The sequence below is a fragment of the Falco naumanni genome, chromosome 8 (assembly GCF_017639655.2).
Source record: "Falco naumanni isolate bFalNau1 chromosome 8, bFalNau1.pat, whole genome shotgun sequence".
NCBI classification, from domain to species: Eukaryota; Metazoa; Chordata; class Aves; order Falconiformes; family Falconidae; genus Falco; species Falco naumanni.
Genome location: NC_054061.1, coordinates 28,537,602 through 28,557,674, shown reverse-complemented (window position 1 = coordinate 28,557,674; position 20,073 = coordinate 28,537,602). Strand labels below are relative to the sequence as shown.

At 41.0% G+C, this 20,073-nt stretch overlaps 1 protein-coding gene across 1 annotated transcript in view; it reads left to right on the top strand.

The window, feature by feature from the left end:
• The first annotated feature begins 207 nt into the window (after window positions 1-207).
• The window catches only part of SPOPL (speckle type BTB/POZ protein like), a 37,608-nt gene continuing 17,742 nt past the window's right edge, over window positions 208-20,073 (top strand). The window contains exons 1-4 of the mRNA XM_040603400.1: window positions 208-445; window positions 17,531-17,665; window positions 17,826-17,947; window positions 18,198-18,349. Coding sequence (XP_040459334.1) covers window positions 17,588-17,665; window positions 17,826-17,947; window positions 18,198-18,349 — 352 coding nt within the window. The 5' untranslated portion in view covers window positions 208-445; window positions 17,531-17,587. The remainder of the gene's footprint in view (window positions 446-17,530; window positions 17,666-17,825; window positions 17,948-18,197; window positions 18,350-20,073) is intronic.

Below are 20,073 nucleotides of genomic sequence, written 5' to 3'. Positions count from 1 at the left end.
TGGCCGGGCGCTTGCTTCAGGGGAGCGCCCCCGACCCCCGACAGGGCAAACCGCTGGGCGGCAGCGCCCGGCGCCCCCCTCGCCCGGAGGCGCCCCGCCCCAACGGCCGCCCCCGCCGCCCCGCCCCGCCCCAACGGCCGGCCTCGCGCCCCGCCCCGCGCGCCAGGCCCGGATGGAAGCGGCGCGGCGTGAGGCGTGACCCCTCCCTTCCCGGAAGCGCGGCGGCAGCGGCGGCAGGAGCGGCGGCAGCGGGGCCGGACGGGAGCCGCGAGGTGCCGAGCGTGAGGGAGGGGCGGGCAGCGGGTCTCGGCGCGGGCAGCGATGTGGCTCCGCCACCGCCCGGCCTCGCCGCTTCCGCCTCCCGCCGGGCGCCGGTGACCGTCACACCTTCCTCCGCCCCGGCAGTATGAGCCCCGCCGCGCCGCCCAGCCAGCGCCGCGCTCCGGTACGTACCGCCCCGGGCCGGGGGTGGGGGGGGGGCCTTTGTTGTGCTGGGCCCTGCCCGGCGGGCGGGCGCGGGTCCCCCGCCCGAGGCAGCGGCCTGCGGGGCCCTTCCCTGTGGCGGCGGGCAGGCCGCGGGGCAGCGGCGGGCGGGGGCGAAGCCCCCTCGCCCGGGGAGCCGGCCCGGCGCGCACGCACCGCGGCGGGTTGTGGCGGGGGGCGCTTCCCCGTATGTCATCCGTACGTTGTGGCGGGCCCCTGCCGGGCTGCGGCAGGCGGTGGTGCCACACAGCCCGTCCCGCCCGGCTCCCCGCGCTGCCGCCTGCCCCGGGAAGGCCCCGGGGGGCTGGGGGGTGGCTCCCGGCCCCCCGGCTCGGCGGGATGCTGCAGCAGCCCGGGAGTAGCGCTGGGGAGCTCGCGCTCGCTGCCTGCGCGCGGCGCGCACCATTTTATACGTGGTCAGGAAGTGGAGTTGGCCGAGGCTGGATTTCACCTGGTGATGTCATCTGCTGAGGGCTGCGTCACAGCAGGGCTGCTGGAGGGCAGAGGTAGTTGAGAGGGAGCATAAAGGACGGGAAAAAAGCAAAACAAAGGAAACGCGGGCGCTCTTGATGAGTTCGCGATGTTTTGTAAACTGCGGTATGCTAAAATCAACAGTTTATTTTAAAATGTAGCTTTATCTGGGGAAGATATTCTTAACTTGTTTTCTGAAGTGGTGATAAGAGTTACAAGAATAGTATTATGAACAAAAAGCATTGTTTTAGCCTCCTGCCAGGAAGAACAACCTGTGAGACTTCAGCTGGGTCATTCCTTATTCTTATCGGTTCTGCAGAACGCATTATTTTGATAGATATCCCATATGGTTAGAAGAATTTGTGCCACAGTGATGCTGAAGCTGAGCCTTTTGTATGACTGCCAAGGCATTTTGTTTAACTGTTAAAAAAAAAGAGAAAGGTTTAGTTCCTTTTTCTATTTTTACTAAAACGGGTGTTTTTTCTGGAAATAAAAATCCCTTTTCTAGAGGGGTCGTTAGCAGTCACTGTCACTCCTGAAAATATTTTACCTGGCTTCTCTGTCTGTCTGAGCCTTCTGGGATGTGTGACTAGGGCAAACATAAATTTTTGCAAAGGATTTCCAGCATGTGTCTACTGCATAACATTTTTCCCCTGCTCTGTAAGTGGCTATTTGCTCAGGAAAGGGAAAATAATTTTTAAACAATACGCCTTTTGTATATAAAGCTGCAAACATGTCAGGCTTTGATACATCACCAGAAACTACTTTTAACTCTCTTCTGGAAACCTGAGATTTTAAATATCCAGAAATATCCTTGGTGTTATATTGCCTTGAAACAGCTTTCTGCCAAACTTTCAACTTTGGTACATTGCAGTCTGCTTTTAAACTGTCAGTGAAAATAAAGAATTACATTCTGAACTTGCATAGGCGTTGGAGCTACTTGTTGCTATTAAAAACTTGTCTATGCAATAGACAAATATAAAATGAATTTGAAAAGCCACCAAGTTTTTTCTGGCTTAATCACTGATTCCAACTGTGAATGCATATGGCTTACAGTTCTTGGATGTTCAGTTGAAATTAAAAATTATAAATCTGCTTTTTTTTCCTCTATATGATGTGCTTATCTGTTGAGTTTTGTGACTTTGAAAGCATATAAACTTAAATTGACAGTAGAGATAATTAAATCATTTGTCATTAGCAGCATAAGTTAGTGGAAAAGAAATACCTGAGGATGGTAATAGGCGGTGTAGTTAAGGTTTGTACATAGATCTCATTGACTTATCTTTTTATTCATTCTTCCTTGGTTTTCTGACTGCGTTTATTGTTTTCTCACTAATTCATATACAGTCTCCACATCTGAACTGTATCCGTGCACTTATTTCTCCTTACGTCTTATGCTCTTGTAGAAATTATTGTAGTTAGACATTTCTCCTCTTGAATTTGTTTCTAGGTTCTACTCAGAAGTAGGCTTCTGTGTGTCTAGCATTACAAAACTACCCCATCCCATTTGTTTTGGCTTTGTGTTGTTACACACACACCCCACCCCACCCCCCCCCCCATTGATAAATGGATATTTCTGGGTTTTTTCTCACTGTTTTTGTGACAGGCTCGTATGCTATTTTAGGTATTTCTGTCTCTGTAAAAAGCAGTCTACAGCATGCTGCCCATCCTGCTTCTTGTGTATTTAGTAAAACATAGTTAAGAGTAAGGAAATCCAGATGAGATTGTTCCACTCATTGAAAGCGCTAACCTGGTACTTGTAATCATAAAATCCTCTGATCTTCAAAATCCTGTGTCCTGGATCAAAACAAGAAGGCTTTGAAAAGTGGTGTGTTTTCCAAATTTTTTTTTTTTAGGTCGTCTTTCACTACTTATGTTAAGCACTTTGTCTTTGTGGGAGTCACAGTTAGTGAGTGCTTCCTTGACTGTCTCCATCAAATCAGCTAATATGCCACACAGTCAACTAATGATAAGGCAGCAAAACGATGTACTGATGATATATCAGCTTGCATGAATTACATTGTTTCAGAGGTCTGCTGGCACAGTGAAGCTGGACGGATGTGCAGCCCTCTCCACACTCTGCAGAGATCATCAGACCGAGGAGGAGCAGTTGGATAGATAGCCAAATGGGCTCAGTGTTTTGTCATCTATGTCCTGGTCCCTGCATCTTGGGGGTAAAATAAAGGCCCTTGTCTTAGTGGTTGTCCAGTGCCGGCTCTGGCACATCCCAGATGTGCTCTCCAAGAGGCTTTCATATCTTGACTCTTGATTCCCTTTCCTCTCTCTTGGGTGTCCTTCCTTGCTTTGATTTCTTGAGAAACTTTTCAGTTCATGTCTCTCTGATTTCTTCTTGTCCCACCCATATCAAAAGGAGTCTGATAGGAACTGTCCCTTCAGATGGAGGTAGGAAATTACCTCCTTCAGTTTGTGCTCAGTAGTTGGAGGAGAATTGTTGCGGCTGTGTGAGAGGTGGAGGTGTTTTAATAGCGGTGATTTAGATGCTGTAGTGGTTACTGAGGGAAATGGTTGCTTGCCCTAGTTCAGCGGGCTTCTTTAGTGTGTATACTATGTTACAAGTTATATGTTGTTTTGCCTAAATGTTTCATTTTTTTGGTATGTTGCAGCTATTCAATTTGTGTGGTAAGGCTACATTTTAGCAGGAGTATGTCTGTTCGCTGTTGGAGTGAGCTTAAACAGAAAACCCTCTCAACTCTCTTTGATTCCATCTTACCCAAGTTCAATAGCTTTCTAATGTGGCTTTTGGTAACCTGTTTTAAAAATATTCTTTGTCAGCTGTGAAGGGGCTTTTTAATGTTCCTTACAAGGAATCACTTTGCAAGCATGTATGCATCTGCCAATCTTGTTGTGATCAGTGTTTGCACATAGCATTTAAGAAATGTAGTGGAAAGTGAGATACTCTTTCAGATGAGTCAGAAACTCATTGGCATGGAATAATCTAGAGAGCTCATATGTACAAATGCCCTGAATTAGATTACTTATCCTTGATGCTGCCTTGTATGTCCCATAAGCCATTTATAATTTGATTTTTGTGAAAAATACTACGCTTGCTGCTTTTTGTTGGCTACTTTTTCTTTCTGTGGAAATCATCAAAAATAAATGACAAACCAGATGTAATATGTTATTTCCAGAATTTGGCAGTTGCTTTAGTGAAAAAAGCTGGTTTCTTTTCCATGCTGCTGCTTCAGAGATTCAGGAAGGACTAAGTGATTTCAAAGTGGACTTCACATAAAGTTGACTGCTAGGAGAATGGGGAAAAGAATTTTTTTTTTTGTTCTCACCTCTGTAAAAGAAGTTGCTTTATGTACTTGGAACCTTCTTTAAGCATTAGAAATGTCTAGTGTTCTGTCCCTTGATTTCATTGCTACATATATGGAAAGAGGCTGGTAGGTTTTGTGAGCACTTGCAGTATGCTAGTTTACTACTTGTGTGTCTGCGAAGGGCTTTTTTTGAGACCTTTTTTTTTTTGATTAAACATCAGATCTCGGCTCTATTTGTGAAATGTGATAAGTATGATTTGAAGCTCTAGTTTGATTGTAGTCTTGCTGTAGGATTACTTTGTAATAGACAGCTGCGTAGCCTTTATAATTAGAGGTACCTTACGAGTTGAGTAGTGAACAGTCTGTCAGTTCCATCCACCTTTGTTTCGGTGATATTTGCTCTTTGCACTATATTGTGACGTGACTTCTGAAGTGGTTCAAAGGTGAATTATCATTTGATGTGTAATTTAACTGGTGGCTTTATAGAAAGAAAAACAGTTGTGTGCCAGGTAGAATGCAACAGAGTAGCTCTTGGCATAGGCAGTGCTGCTGCTGGTGGAGTAAATGTTTCCAGCTGTTGGGAAACTTCCAGAGTTCATGGGGTGGAACCTTTTATTGTTGTACCTGCCTCTGTTATGCAGTGGAGAGGATCACTGGGTGCAACTTGGGAGCCAAACTTTCTCTCAGCCTCCTTCCTGGTTGTTCCTTTAATTTTTATCCCCTCCCAAGAGCTCACTTACCAGTTGGTCAAGTCCCTTGCAAAATCAGTTCATAAGTAGGGTTACAAATGGAGATGAAGGGAATGGGGAGTGGGGTGGGGAAGTGGTGAGTTACACTTGATTTCTTTCAAATGGCTTGTTTTCTTGTTTATTAAATGTTTGGAAAACTAATTAGACTCTAAAAGGGCTTGGGGTTAATTATGTCAGCTGTTGCTTCCTGAAGAACTGAAATTACATGTAGGTGCAGAACTCATTCCTCTGGTGTCATAATTTCTAGTTCTGTTCCATGTTGACTTTTTTGGAAAACTACTTTCCCCAAAAGTTTTAATTTTCCTGGCTTTCTTTATTCATATTCAGTTTCTAACTGATGGATCTGTTTTCTCCATCAGCGTGGCCTGTAACCTCGGAAGGACAGCTATTTTCAATATATGGAATTTAAGTAAAAAAATCACTGGTTTAAGTTGCAATAAAATCTCAATACAAGTCATTTGTTGCTTTGAGTGCTTAATGTATTAATCTAATGATTCAGATTAGTTAGCTAATAATTTCTTAGAATTCTTCAGAGGAGGCACTTGTTTACTGTCTGCAGCATGTAACACAATAGGGCCCTGAATTACTTAAACTGTAGACATTACCTCAGCAACAAAAGAGCACTCTTTAGTGGTAGTTTTTCTTAAATTTTAAAACAGATGCATTCCTTGTGAACTGAGTTTAATTTCAGTTACTTGTTTACTTATAATTTTACACTTTCAGCAGTTTAGATCAGAACTGTTTTGTAATTTAGGTAAAGTGCTTAATATAGTTCAGCTTCTGGGGTGGGGCAGTATGTAATGAAAATATTAAAGTTTAACTCCTTTTTATAAGTGTCAAATGTATCAGTGGTCACACTGATATTTACGTATCAAATAGAGTAACTGTTCTTGTAACAGGACAAAATACAGTCCTTCAAACATTTTTGTGACTGTGGTGTGTGTGAAATCAATTGTAGCAATTACTTGTGTACATCTGGATTTGTGCCTATTTTTAGGTGTTTTTTCACACATTTGGAAAGTTTTGCTTATGGCCTGTATGAACTCATTTAAAGACTTGAGTCATATTACTTCAGTTCTTGAAATGTTATACTAGAAACCAAATTGGGTGAAGCTTCTAGCTTCTTTGGGTAGTTTTAAGTTCATATACATTGCTGTACTGACGAAGTCAGTGTGATCATACTCTTGGGTCTGGCACTGTTTGGCATATGTTGTTTCAGAGGAATAGAATGTATGAAATCTAGTTTTGATGTATTTTTTATCTTCCTGTGGAATATATCAAGGTAGATTTTGCTTGTTACTTATGTGCATATAATAAACTTTAAAAATAAAAAATGGCAGCAGAAGGATATTTGTTGCGGTGGGTGATATAATTTATAAGAAACTAAAACTATACAGAAGAAGTTTACATCAATACATTTTTGCAAGTTTTGCAAAATACACAGGGCAGGTCATTGATCTGAGGAAAAAGACAGACATTAAATAAATCTAGAAGACTTGAATTAATACTGTTACATCCCATGCGAGGCTTCTGATTAGAGGAGCTCCTGTCTGTCTTACGGCAAAAGATGCCTTATCAGTAATGTTATCCTAAAGTGTGGTTGTTGCCTTGTTTAAAAAAACAAACAACAAAACAAGAACAAAAAAGGGGAGGGTGGGGGAAGCATGATATATGTACAAGTGGAAGAGAGGCAGTAGCCTGCTCAAAATCTGTGTGTGGGAAACCTTGGAGTTAGTTGCTATGAATAGTTATATTAATAAGATTATCAAGCAAAATAAACTTTTATTCTGTGCTCAGTAGTTTTTAGTATTTTTTCACAGGCCAGGCATAGTTTTTAATGATTTAAATGTCAGTTGTGTTTGGAAATGTGCCTTCCCCTTCAACAACTGTGAGACTCCGCTCACTGAGTGGTGAGAGGAAAAGTATATGGCAGTAGCATCATCAAATCTTTGACACTGAGAAATTATAGTGTCAAAGCCTTCGCAGAGGTTTTCATAGTCACTTGTAAAGATGGTCTCATCACGTGGTGTTAGCTGACTTCTTGATTTCCTGATATTAAATTGCATTTCTTCCTTTTGTTTCTTTTCTGTGAAAGTAATTTTCTGTAGCTGTGCTGCAGGCATTGCACTGTGCTGTGTTTACCGAGGCGGCCTCGTCAGGATGATTCACAGTGGGGTCATGTCTCATGTGGACAGAGGCAAAAAGCAGCAGACTTGCTTCAGCTCTTGGTCTGCCTTGTTTGACAGCATTGAAGGTGAAACCAAATCTGTTTACTTGCCATAGCCAGTGGAGGCCTTTGCAAGCCCAGCTGCGCCAGGGCATCGGCAAAGCAAGGAGGGATGTTTGGTTTATTCAAGTATAGATGTCAGTGGACAATTGCCTGGGCCGGCTGCAGCCCATGCAGCAGCTTTCTGGAGGCATGGTAGTAAGACAGATGCTTGCAGTAGTAGTTTATGGTGGGGTGATTTGTGGTGTATGGTGCCAGCAAGAAAGAGCCTCTTGAAGGCAGCTGAAGCAGCTTATGAAAAGTTTGGTGTGATAGAACTTACTGCCTTTTATCAACCCCTGTTGCTTTTGTCAAACAAATCTGCGTAACCGTGCCCAGATTAGCCAGGCCACCCCGAGAGCCCTATGCCAGCCTGTTTGCCTTACTGTTGTTTTTAAACCTTAGTAAAACAGTCTGCCTTTAGAGGAACAAACTGGTGGCATAAGGAGTCTGGGCTGAGGAGGGCAAAAAATGGGAGTGAACATCCTGTTCAACAAGGTGTGAGTAAGTTTTTACACATTCACGCCTTGGTATCTAGGGCTTTTTGTAAGGCTGCGTTCTTCCTATTGTTTTGAAAATAGTTTTAGGCCTCAGTTCTAACCATCAAAGAGTTTACACAGGTTTTGTCAAGTGAGCAGGTGACAAATTAACGTTCTGGAGCAAGACGGTAGTAGAGGAGCCTGATGTGGAGCTGCACTGTCCCCTGGTCCCTTTCCCTCTCACCCTGAGTAAGCAGTCCAGGATTGCGAATGGAGCAGTGAGTTCTGCAGTCTCAACTGCTGGAGAAACAGTGGGGCTTGGTGTTGCAAAGCAAGAAGTAGTTGTTGCTGAGTAGTCTTTCTTGTGAGGAATGAAATGGTTCCATGGAGATTGAAAGCAATAGAAATCCTTTTAATGATCTAACTAATTTTAGAAAAGTAACACTTGTGAGGAAAAAAATGTGAATACTACTTTTGGTCTCAGGACTTAGTGTTTCTAATCCATAATTTTAAAAGTTTATGGCTGCTGAGTTTGCTCAACCTCTCTGTCTAGAGAGTTAAGAGATACTTTAAAAAATTTCTTTAGTCTTGAGCAAGTAAGACTGTGCTGTAAGTGGGAAAAGTCAGAAACTTCAGAGGTTTGAATTTATTTTGTTATGGAAAAAGGGATCTTAAACAGATTATTTTGAAATTGTTCTTAAGTCCAAAAGTATAAGCCAAACAATATCTGGATGTTTTAAAAACAATAGAGTAGGAGAAATGGTCTACTTCTCTTTGAACTTAAGAAACTGGTCTTTATTGGACTGAAGTTGGGAGTGGACTGAAGGATTCTTTTGTATCCCTGTGATTCTGTGAACTTCTAGGATTTACTTTTTTACATCTGTGGGTGTGAACCTGTTTAGCTGCAGTCCAAGACTGAGATGTCAAGTTTTGCTTGCCTTGATGGCTTTCGTCAGGTCTTCATCTAGCTATGCTTTCAGAGATTCCTGCTTCATATTCACCAAAGCAAGTGAATATGCAGCTCTACCTCTTGACGTACCTGTCTTTCCTTGGATGTTGTCTAATCAGCTCTTGTGGATGAAATTTAATACTCAGTTCACTGAAATTAGTTTAGTTTCAAGACTATTTGGGTGAACTAGCATTGAATGCATTTAGTCCTGGCAGAATTGAGTTTTGCAGTTTGGAAATTGTGTAGGGTTTTTTTTTTCCTCAATCTCCTAGCTTGTAAGTACCAATCTTTCCTTGCACAAAGTATAATACTCTTTGTGACTGGTTTGGTATGAGGCATAAAACAGGCCTGAGTGAGCTGTGCTTCTCTGTTTCCATGAAGGTGCAGCTGTGTGCACAAATGTATCCACACTTTGCCATTATAGGTAACAAGGTAACAAATGGATGATCAAATCCCCCACCTGGTAACATCTGTGAGTATGAGCTTTTGGCTGCTGAAAGCAGTTGTACCATTTCAGTGTGGATTTGCCAGGTGATAACAATCTGCAGAGGTTAATAAGGACAGCATCATGCTGCGGTTGCTCCATACAACTTCTCTGCAGCAAAGGAAAGCACTTGTCTCCAGAGAGTATAGTCTACTGCTTTTCACAAACCTTATGAATTTCAAGAGAAAATCAAAACAGAACACACCAAACTCTAAATCTGCTGGGGAAAGATATTTTTTTGTTACAGTTGAAGTCAACTTTCTGTTGGCTGATATGGATGCTTGTTTGATGTGCAAAAACAAAAGCCAAGATTAGCATTTTCAATTTGGTGAACTCTTGATTGTGTGTAACTGAAGTATTTAGGGAAGAAATGTCTTAATTTAATATACTTTCATATGCCAGTGATTTGTTTGAGTAAGAGTAATGGAGTGAAACTAAAGAGGGGAAAAGATCACTTTGGCTGTATACCAGGAAAAAAACCCCTACAGCAATAGATTATTCAAATAGAATATCTTTCCAAGAGGAATTGTGGTGGCAATACCCATCTTTTGGGTCCCATAAAACTAGACTGGACAATGAAATTGAAATATGCTGTAAGAAATCTTGCATTTCTTCTGAAGGGAAATGTGTAGGTGACTCTTGTAGGGAATCATCTAGGTTATCTAATAAGGAGCACAATGGGCTTCCTATATTACAGAACAATAATGCGAGGATAGTGCTGAGGGATTTTTATTAATAAGCTCGGCTGATGTAAACCAGTTACAGTTCAGGCTCTGCTGGGCACTAAGTTTTCTCTCAGCTGAGGTGAAATTCAATTTATTTTTCAAAGGCTTAGGTTTGGAAAGAAAATTCAGAGAAAAGCCTGAAAAGTACATCTACTCAGCTTTACAGTTGTTACAACTAATAGTATAATCTTGCTGATTTTGAGTTGCTGACTTCAGTGTTATCAGTTATAGCTACATCACCATCCTCCTGAAAAGGTGGGTGTTTCACATGTGTTGGGCTTTGCCTTGCTTGGGCTCTTCTGCTGGAGCCACCTTGAGGATGTGCTTTTAAATTCTGGAGTCTTAGCTGCAGCTATTTTGAGATGGCTCTGACCCCAGCTGCCTGCCCCTGTCTCTGCTGGAGTGTATGTCCCTGGAACAGGGGTGATGGGGGATGTATACATAGTTTCTCAGCCGTCACAGTCCAGGGTAGTATTTTTTTCTTGCTGATGAGCTGGGGAGAGGGTTATGAGTTGGCTCATGGTGTGGGTGCTGAAGTGTGTGTGTTTCTCCTGGCTGGGCGGTAGCTTCCAGCAGATCTGGGGGATGGCAAGGGTGAGAGCGTGAAGCATGAAGGAACAGCCAGAGCTTATGATTTAAGCCCCAAAGCTGCTTTAGGGTTGTGTAAACTTGGTTGCTGTTGTGTGGTTCCAGAGCAAACATATACTTAAATAAGCATTTCTTAATACTATGTTCTAAAAGACACCCAAACCCTTCCTTTTAACTGTTGCAGACCCTTTGCTGCTTCTTTAAGCGTCATGGGGTTTCCCTGTGCATAGCCCAGCTGCTGTTCCCTTCTGTTTGCCCTGGAAAGGCAGCATTTTGTATGTTGGAAGTACTACAAATAATGTAAAATGTAGTATGTCCTTAACCTGTAGGTTCTCTAATGTAGGAGAGGTAGATATGGCTGCAGTTGTTTAAGTATTAATAATACTGTCCACTCAAATGTTGCAGTGATAGATAGGGATTAAAATCAGTAAATACTAAACACTGTATTTAAATTTTCTAGATATATCTTGAGTCTGTTTTCAGAGAAGCAAATGATGATATACTGAACAAATTGGAAAACTGCCTAAGCTTAATAGACCTTTCAAATGTCTGTTACTGTGTTGTGTATCATCTAGCAGAAAACTTAGTTTAATAGTTACCTATATAGGAAATACGCAGCAATTCTTTCAAAAAGATCAATTGTGAAGAGATGCAGATCCTGCAAATTAAGAAAACAATCCTACCTTTTAGAAAGTTCAGACTTTTTTTCTACTTACTAGTAGAAATCTTACGCATTTTGCCAAGCATAATTGGCTTACAAGACAAATTCTTAAACAGAAGAAGATGTAAATTTCTCTCTTCAACTGGATGTTTTTTTTAAGTCGGAGATTCAATGAAGAAGGTAATGTCTCTTCTGTGGATTTGAGCAGCATTCAAGCCATAGGAGTTTCATGCTATTGGATAAGCATGACCAGCGATGATGGGTGGCTGTTACAGAGATCTTGCGTGACCAAGGAGAAAGGGGCATGGCTTTCCTGGCTCTCAGACAGTTTGGCCTTCCTAAGTTGATGCTACCTACAACTGTGTGTCGCCTGGAACATTGCTTCAGATGGGGTGGATGCAAAAATAACTGTCTTGGGCCTTAAAATGTCTTTCACTTCAGACTTAATTATTTTGGTTTGTTTGTTTTCCTCCATCTTCAGCTTCATAAATGTGTTATTCTCACTTACCCAAAAGTGATTTGTCTCAGTAATTTAGAAACCCAAACTGATTCCTTGAATAAAAACCAATGATATGTAGTATTATGTATAATACTTATTACATAGTTTTATATAAGTAATACGTACTTTATTCACTGGTGATCATTTAATGAGAGGAATGAAATCACTGTCTCTAACTAGAGATGTTTATATTGAGCAGGTTTTTGGAGGCTAATTTTGAGTGGTAGACCTACTCACTTTAGATTTATATATTTTTTTAAAACCCAGAGTTTTGGCTGTAGATTTAGACAAACTATATTTAGTTTCTGAATTACATATTTACTAGGAATATAAAGTTGCCAGAACAGGGTGTTATTTGCCAGTCAGCATTTGGAAAGTGATCTTTTATTTCAGCCAGTGATGAAATATCGATACTTCCAGAGGAAAAAAAGTTGATTCATAACAGCTTTGCATTTCTGGAAGTGTTCAGCCCTGTTCAGGACAAGACTGTCACCATTCAAATGGAATATGACATGCATGTGGGATTTGTTGGTCTGGGCATTTGTTAGGCTTTCCTTAGAGACAGCTAAATAGTATTAATATTGTTCACTCTTACTAAGTTTCTTTTCCATTAACTATTAAATGCTTGAAGTGGTTTGTTGGATAGAGATGTTTGATGTTTCAGCCAGGACAGGCTCTGTACTCTCTTTCTGGGGCATTGTGGAAACTGTGCTGTCATGGTTTGGAAGTGCACCGTGACGTTACTGTTAAATGTTGCTTTGTCATTCAGGTTCTGGACAGGATGCGAGAAGTCTGCACCGCACCAGGCTCCTGTTTAGTTATAGCATGTGATCAGGTGTTGGAAGACCTATCATGTGCCAGAATATGGACAACCTGGGAGGGAAAAACTGATCCTGGAGGTTCAAGCCACAGGAAGAAGGGATAGAAGAGGGTCAACAGGAACTGATCATCCAGTTCACAATGTTCTGTCTTGCTCTTGAGGGGGTCACTGATTTGCTTGGTGAACTGATCTGTGGGTTAGGTTCTGGCAGTCTGGATTTGACTTGCAGGGTGTGTTGTGTACCCTGCAGAAGACCATTCATTTAGCCATTCCTGCCAGTAATTTGTTGACTGTAATACCTTACTGAAATACAAAGATAAAACATGGCTGTGGTCACTGGCTAACATGCACACCTGCTTATATGCACCTGTTACATTATTATTACTCGGAAAGAACTGTTATGATATAGTTGTTACACCAAGCTTCTGCTCTTAGATGTGAAAACTGGCAAAAGATCATACTAACGCTTCGGGTGATTCTTCAAATAGGTTTATTATTGGGGGAGTAGAAAATGCCTGTTTGTGTGTTCATATGCATATGGTACTACTTTAATGAGCTAGCTATTTTTTCAGTGAAAAAGTTGAGGTGATTCCAACACAAGATGTAATACTGGGAATATGTCCTTGTCTAGCTCTAAGAGGTTGAAAAGTATCTAGAATAATGTTGTCAAACATTCGGTTTCTGGGAAGGGAAACAATATGATGAAATTCACATGTTACAGTGATGTGTGAAGTAGCTTTGAATATTAAGATATCTTAAAGTTAAGAAAATAGAGAGCTGATACAGCTTTTGATGAAATTCAGTGTAAATATGTTTTATGTGGGCTAGCCCATGCTTTCTTCACAGTCTATCTGCAGGTAGTGGTAATCAACTTCAAATGGCTTGAAGTTTACCACAAGTATTTGTTTGACTAGGAGAGTACTTCAGTTGATTCCTAAATGTACTTTAAAAAAAAAATAAAACTTAATGTTATCTCTGCCTCTTGCCCATTACTGCTCTGCAAGTAGTACTCAACTTTGTGAAGATCCTGATTTAAGAGAGACTGGTCTGTTTGGCAGAGTGATTAGCAAGTGAAACCAATATGTTCCTTAAGAGATCTGTAGAAGTAGTGATAAACTCATCATGTTTGGAGTCTGGGAGTACTGGTTAGGTAAAATACCTTTGAGCTTTTCTTCTGTCTTTTGAAGTAAGACAATGAAAGCAAACTTGCAGAGAGTAAAATCATCACTGACGGCTGCACCACATTCAGTATGGGTATTTCACTTCATTAAAAGAATCAAACAAACAACAAAGGCACTTAACACCCTTTAAAAATAATCTCATTTCCCTTTTGAAAGCCAGAAACTTCTTTTGCCTCATCCATTAAAACTTGTTTTACTGTTCCCAGTGCATGTTTCCTCTGATGGTCAGTGACTTCTGCCTGGCAAAGTGGCCACACTGACTGGTTTGTTAAGCCATGTCCAGACAGGTATGGCTGTGCCTGAAAACTCTGAGGTGTTGCAGGATAATGTTCCATCACCTCTGCTGCTTTGTTCATGATAGCCTGTGGAGGAATAAATGCAGGTTCTAGCATGAAAATCGTCCCTCTAAGTTATTTTGTCCTGCAGATAACAGGCCTGTCTTCCTGCTTTTGATTTAATTCTGCCCAGTCATTCTCTGACTGGTTTTGTGAACTGCAGCTCCCTCTGTTCCCAACCATTTGATCTAATAGGCTGTGATGAGGGTTTGGTGCTTGAAAAACCTTTTTGTCAGAGCTGATGACAGCGGCTACTTGGTGATTCATAAACATTTTCTCCAAAGTAGTATTTAGTTTTCTCCCTAAACAGAGCGCAGTACATAGAACCAAGGGTGAGTGTGCAGCTGCGTCTGTCTTCTCACCTTCAGTCTACCCTTGCAAGGTCCGCTTGGCCCTGGCAGCTGTCAGTGGCCACAGGAAGCAGGCAGGGCATGCAGTGGCCCACTCGGGCTGGGTGTCAGGCCGGGGGCTTCCTTCCTCATATACCTGTGTACTTCAGGATAGCATCTTTGAAGCTTGTGTTCTTTCACCTTGTAGTTTTGGTAAATATTCCCGTGTCCCCACCCAAATCCCGATTAATGGATTAAGTGAGGGGTGGGAAGCAGTACTGCTAAACTGCTTCCCTGCTGTTCTCTGTCTTTTGCTATATGTCTGAGCAGAGCATCTAATGCTTTGTTTATTCATTCTTCATTGTTCAGTTTGCTGTTGGTTGGTTTCTTGCTTTTTAAAAAAATATGCATCCAGACATAATAAAAAGGACTGTTCCTCAACACAGGCTTCCAGTATGATATCAAGTATTTAAAGTTACTGCTTTTCTCCCAGTTTTCTCAATCTAAAAATTTGATTGGTTTAGTAAATTCATGCCAAAAAGAGTGAAGTATAAATCTGCTCCTCAAAGGTGTGTCAAGAGCTCATGAAAATCAGTTGTCTGGTCCTAATGCTGTAATGGCAAACTTTACAAAAAGCTGAAGCTGTTCAGAAGGATCTGAAAAGTATACTTGTGTAAAATCATGGCTTCTGTCAGAATCTGAGATAAATAAAAGCCATGCAGCAGGTGGAAGCAGCCTCTGAAGTACAAATGCCCTGGGTAGAACAGGTACAGAGACAAGTCAACAGACGGACCTGAAAATAACTACCTTTGCTTAGAGTTAAATTCTCAGTGAATCAAACTGATTTTTAGCTGTGAGACGGGGGGAGCAGCTGACTACAGGTAGTTGGCCTAAGGTCACTGGACACTTCCTGAAGAGGATACTATACAGCAGTTATTTGCAGCCTTTTTCTGTTTAGTTGCCCCTTCAGAGCAAACTTGGCTTGGATCTGCTGTTCCTTCATAGTTACCAGGAGCTGACTGCTCTAATGGACTGAAAGAACCAAGGAACAGGTTAGAGGTGAGACAGTTTTGTGCATCTCATGCAAATGATAGAATAAGGAGTGGGCTGTATTTCTTGGTTTTCACTTTGGAGAACTGAAGAAGAGCAAACAGGTTCAGTAAGGCTGAGGTAAGCTGTTCCAACACTTCCAGGATATGGTTCTATGTACAGTCCATCATGTGTTTGGGAAACAGCTTCAGTTGTTATCATTGAACAGGATATGCTTCCAGAAATAATGGTAATATAAGTACTAATATTTGCTTTATAAAAGATGGATGTTCATAGGTATCCTTCCTAGGAATTTTACTCAGGATGGTTCTGTACAGAGAATTAAAACAAACTGTGATCCTGTAAACCAAATCCATGTAAAGACAGCTTCCACAATCCATGTGATTCCTACTTAAAAAAACCACAGGGCAAACAAGTTCCATTATCTTCAAATGTAGAGTGATTGTTTGTTACTAGTTTTCATTTATGGAAAGTACTAATTAAGTATTGAATATTGCCATAAATGATTACAAGTTTCATTTGGGAAAAGTTACTTAGGAGAGACAGCTGAAGTGTATTTGTGATTACACTTTCATGTCCCAATGATCCATATCTTGAAGGAGAACTTATTCAATGATTTTTTTTTTTATCTTGTCATAGTAGATCTGCTAATAAATCTGTTAAGGGGTTTGATTGTATAGCATCTGTGTTCTCATCTGATAAAAACTGAGAAATACTTTTATTTTCAAGGTTTTATACTTTTGTGATTCAGAGCAGTTACCATGTCAGCAGGCTTTAATGTGGAAGGGCTAATTCATATTGCGAGTGAGAAACCTACCAGAAAGGCAGGAGGGAAAGCATCTACCAAGGATCATAGCAAGTCACAGAAAAATTGTCCTTTCCATAGGAATAATAAACTTGTTCACATAGTCACTGAGTTGCATGTGGTCTTGCAGTGCTGTCTTACCAATGTTTGCATAAAACCTTGTTCCTACATGTTCCCTATCCTGAAGGCAGAGTTCCAACATGATTAGTGATGTGCAATCATATCTTCTGAGTAGGACAATTTAACGCTGTTCTATCAGAAGTAAAAAGACCTATATAGTGAAACACTCGGATGTTGCAGGGAGATTGTAGTTTTCTGATGTCACTTTAGTGATAGCAGGAGATGTTTAAAGAAAGTTTCTGTACTAGGAGAAAACGTTGCCTGGCAGGAGCAATTGTGACTTTCATCTGGTTTGATCAGGGTTCGTTTCACTTTTTAAGCAACTTAATGGAGCTGCTTAAGTGATAAGCTGTGCTCCTGGGAGGAACCTGTCTAAAGGTGACAGCAAACCCTCCCTAAAGGAGAGTCAGCCCAGTAACCTAGAGCTACCCTCTGACAGGCCCACCTTCTTTCACTAGCTATGTACAAAGGCTAGTGTGAGTAGGCTGGCTAATTTCGTGTCTTAGCTGGATGCGATTAATCTGGGCATGTGACTCAGTTTCTGATGGGCAGGAGAAATTGTAGTGCTGTTAAGTGATAATAGCCCATAAAGCCATTTTGCCATTAAAAAGTTCTTCAGAGTTGGTGAGTTGACTTAAACTGTTTTTCAGCTTTGTGCTTCAACAGGAAACAGGCACACAGTTGTGGTGATTTATAGTTCTTCAGTTGAATCTGTTGAAGATGCAAGGCAGCCGAAAGATGTGTGAAGAAAATACTACTTCAAATGCAAATTTCTTACCCTCCCTTGAGAAATCCCAGGGTTGTTTGAATGTATTCTACTCCCAGGTGCCTAGGTGCTCTTTTAGGACTGAATTATGCCTGTGTGGGCAACTAATACCTTGGTACTAATAACTGAGTGCTTACAAGGTGCTAGTTACTCTTCAAATCAAAGAAGATTCTGAAGAAAGTTATAACATGACTGGAGCAATCAAGGTGGTGATTTGCAAAGGTGATGTTGAATTAATGTCTTTAGTGGTATTGTACGATGCATAAGCGCTTGCTTTTATAAAGTGTTGCATGAAGATTCAGCCTGCAGATTTTTAGTACAAGTGGTCATTAATGTGTGACACCTAGCCTGTCTAAATAGCAAAGGCATCGTCCTGTTTTCAAGTTTGATTTCCAGATGCATCGTTTAGTAAACACAGTAATATGGATATGAAAATATTTTTCACCTCACACTTAAAAAGGATGAACAAAATATATTAATTACTTTTTTTAGGAGAATTACTGAAGTTTGAATTGCTATCTTGATACTATAAACCTGCAATAAGTGGCAATGTCAAGGGTTCCTACCCCACCTCCTCCTGGGGAGATGTCCAGTGGACCTGTGGCTGAAAGCTGGTGTTACACACAGGTAATCTGCATAAATTCTAATGGCTTTATTTTTTTAGTCAGTTATAATTTTTAAAAAAATAGCTAAAATTGAGTTGTGCTTATAGTCCAACTAGTTCTCATATTTAATGCTTTGATATGTAAGTTAAATTTTAGTGACTTTTTCTACATTTTTTGTTCAGGTTAAAGTAGTAAAATTTTCCTACATGTGGACCATTAATAACTTCAGTTTTTGTCGAGAAGAAATGGGTGAAGTTTTAAAGAGCTCTACCTTTTCATCAGGGCCAAATGACAAAATGAAGTGGTAAGGTCTTTATTCTAGCAACTGCTTTGTTTGTTTTTCACTCACAAAAGCTGGAAAGTTAAATTGCAAACAAATATTAAAACTCGGACATTATTGAAGTTTTGCAATAGGTATGGGTTTGTTCTAATTTCCAAGTTTCAATAGTCCTAACTGAAACATTCGTTTCAATAGCGTGTATCATTGGATCTTATAAAAATATTTCTGAATTTGTTCTGGGTAAAATTTAAAGTACAATTTCTGTTTCTTTCAGGTGCCTGAGAGTGAATCCAAAGGGATTAGATGATGAAAGTAAAGACTACCTGTCATTATATTTGCTTTTAGTCAGTTGTCCAAAAAGTGAAGTCAGAGCAAAATTCAAATTTTCCCTGCTGAATGCAAAAAGAGAAGAAACAAAAGCAATGGGTAAGGGAATCTTAATGTATTTCATGTGGATTTGTAAGAATATCCCAAAGAAAATCTGCATTGTAATTTTTTTCAGTTGCAAACAGAAATTAGTATTGAGATAAACGTTAAAATATCTTTTTTTATATCCTTTTAGAAACTTAATTAAAAGCCTTGTTCACGTTTCATACACTTCTGATCACTGAGCGATGTTAATTCTATCCTGAGCAGTATAAATTACAGCGCATTATTAACTGCTGTCACTCCAGATTCTTGTCACTTAGCATTTCTAGCAGATTATTCCTGCTTCCTGTTAGTACGGGTGTATTTTCTTGTTTCTAGCTACAGTGGAAGTAAGTGTTTGATTTCCATAATTAATTAGGATAAACATGCAGGGTTGTTGGGTTTTTTTAGACACTCCTTTACAATGTTTTGCTCTAGTTAATCTGATTTACACTGTAATCAGCTCAAAAACATGAGTGATGTACCCAAGGAATTAGAAGACTTTGAACTAACTGGTAGCTTGATTTAATTGCCTTCTTGATATGAAAAATGTATGGCTCTTAGTTTCAAACTTGTAAGCACCACCTTCATTGGAAACACGTTTTTGGAAAAGCTGGAATCATCATGAAAACACATAATGCTGGTCGGCACCAAGTTTTTGCTGTTGCTAGTCCTTTATAAGAAGAATCTGTGTACTTTTCTTCCCTCCTCCTACTCCAGGACTTTAAAAGATCTTACAGGGTCTGTTCTGTTGCAAGTTCTGAATTTCTTGGAGACATCTGCAGATCTCTACTACTCATACCCAAAGTTCATGCTACTTTCTCCTTGCATAACTAGGCCCACTTGTAATCTTTGCAGTAAATCCACAAAACTGAGTTCAAATAAAAATTAAATAATTGGACTTCTCAGGCGGAAAGTAAATTAAAGAAATTGCACTCTGTATATCCTCTTCTGCTGATGGAGCTGGTTGCTTCAGCCCATGCAAATCACCTGGTTCTGGAGCTTATATGAGCAAAGGTACACTTCTATACATTTGGTGGATCATGGCTTTTGGCTTTGAGAGTATTCCAGTCCACTACTGGACTGGTGTATGTAATGAAGTGAAACGGCAGTGTGTGCATCAAAAAATATTTTGAGATAATCACAGTATCACAGAATTATTGAGGTTGCAAGGGACCTCTGGAGGCTGTCCAGTCCAAACCCCGTGCTGAAAGCAGGTCAGTTAGAGTAGTTTGCTTAGGATCTGTCATGCTTTGAATATCTGCGAGGATGGAGGCTCCAGAACTTATCTGGGCAACCTGTTCTATACTTCTGACTGTCTTTTGCCTTAGGGGTTTATTGCTGACTCTTGTTCATTTGCTGTCTGCTAGGACCCCAACTGCCAGTCACCTGTTTCTTCCTGATCAGTAGGTCTAGCAGCAGACACCAAGCATGATATTGCTTGCATGGAGCTGCCCTCTAATCCCGACCCATAAACTCTCAACTGGTTTATCTGTTGCAAGTAGAGCTCTGTGCATTCCTGCAGTTGTCGTGGAAGGGGTAGCTCCCTTCCCTCACCTTCCTGGCATGGCTTCCCTAAAGAGCTTGTACCTGTCCACTGCAGCACTGCGGTCACTTGAGCCATCCCACCGTGTCTCTGTGAGGCCAGGGAGATTGTATCCCTGCAGCTGCACTCAGACCTGTAGTTCCTTCTGTTTCTTCCTCATGCTGTATACATGAGTTTACAGGCATTTCAGAGAGGC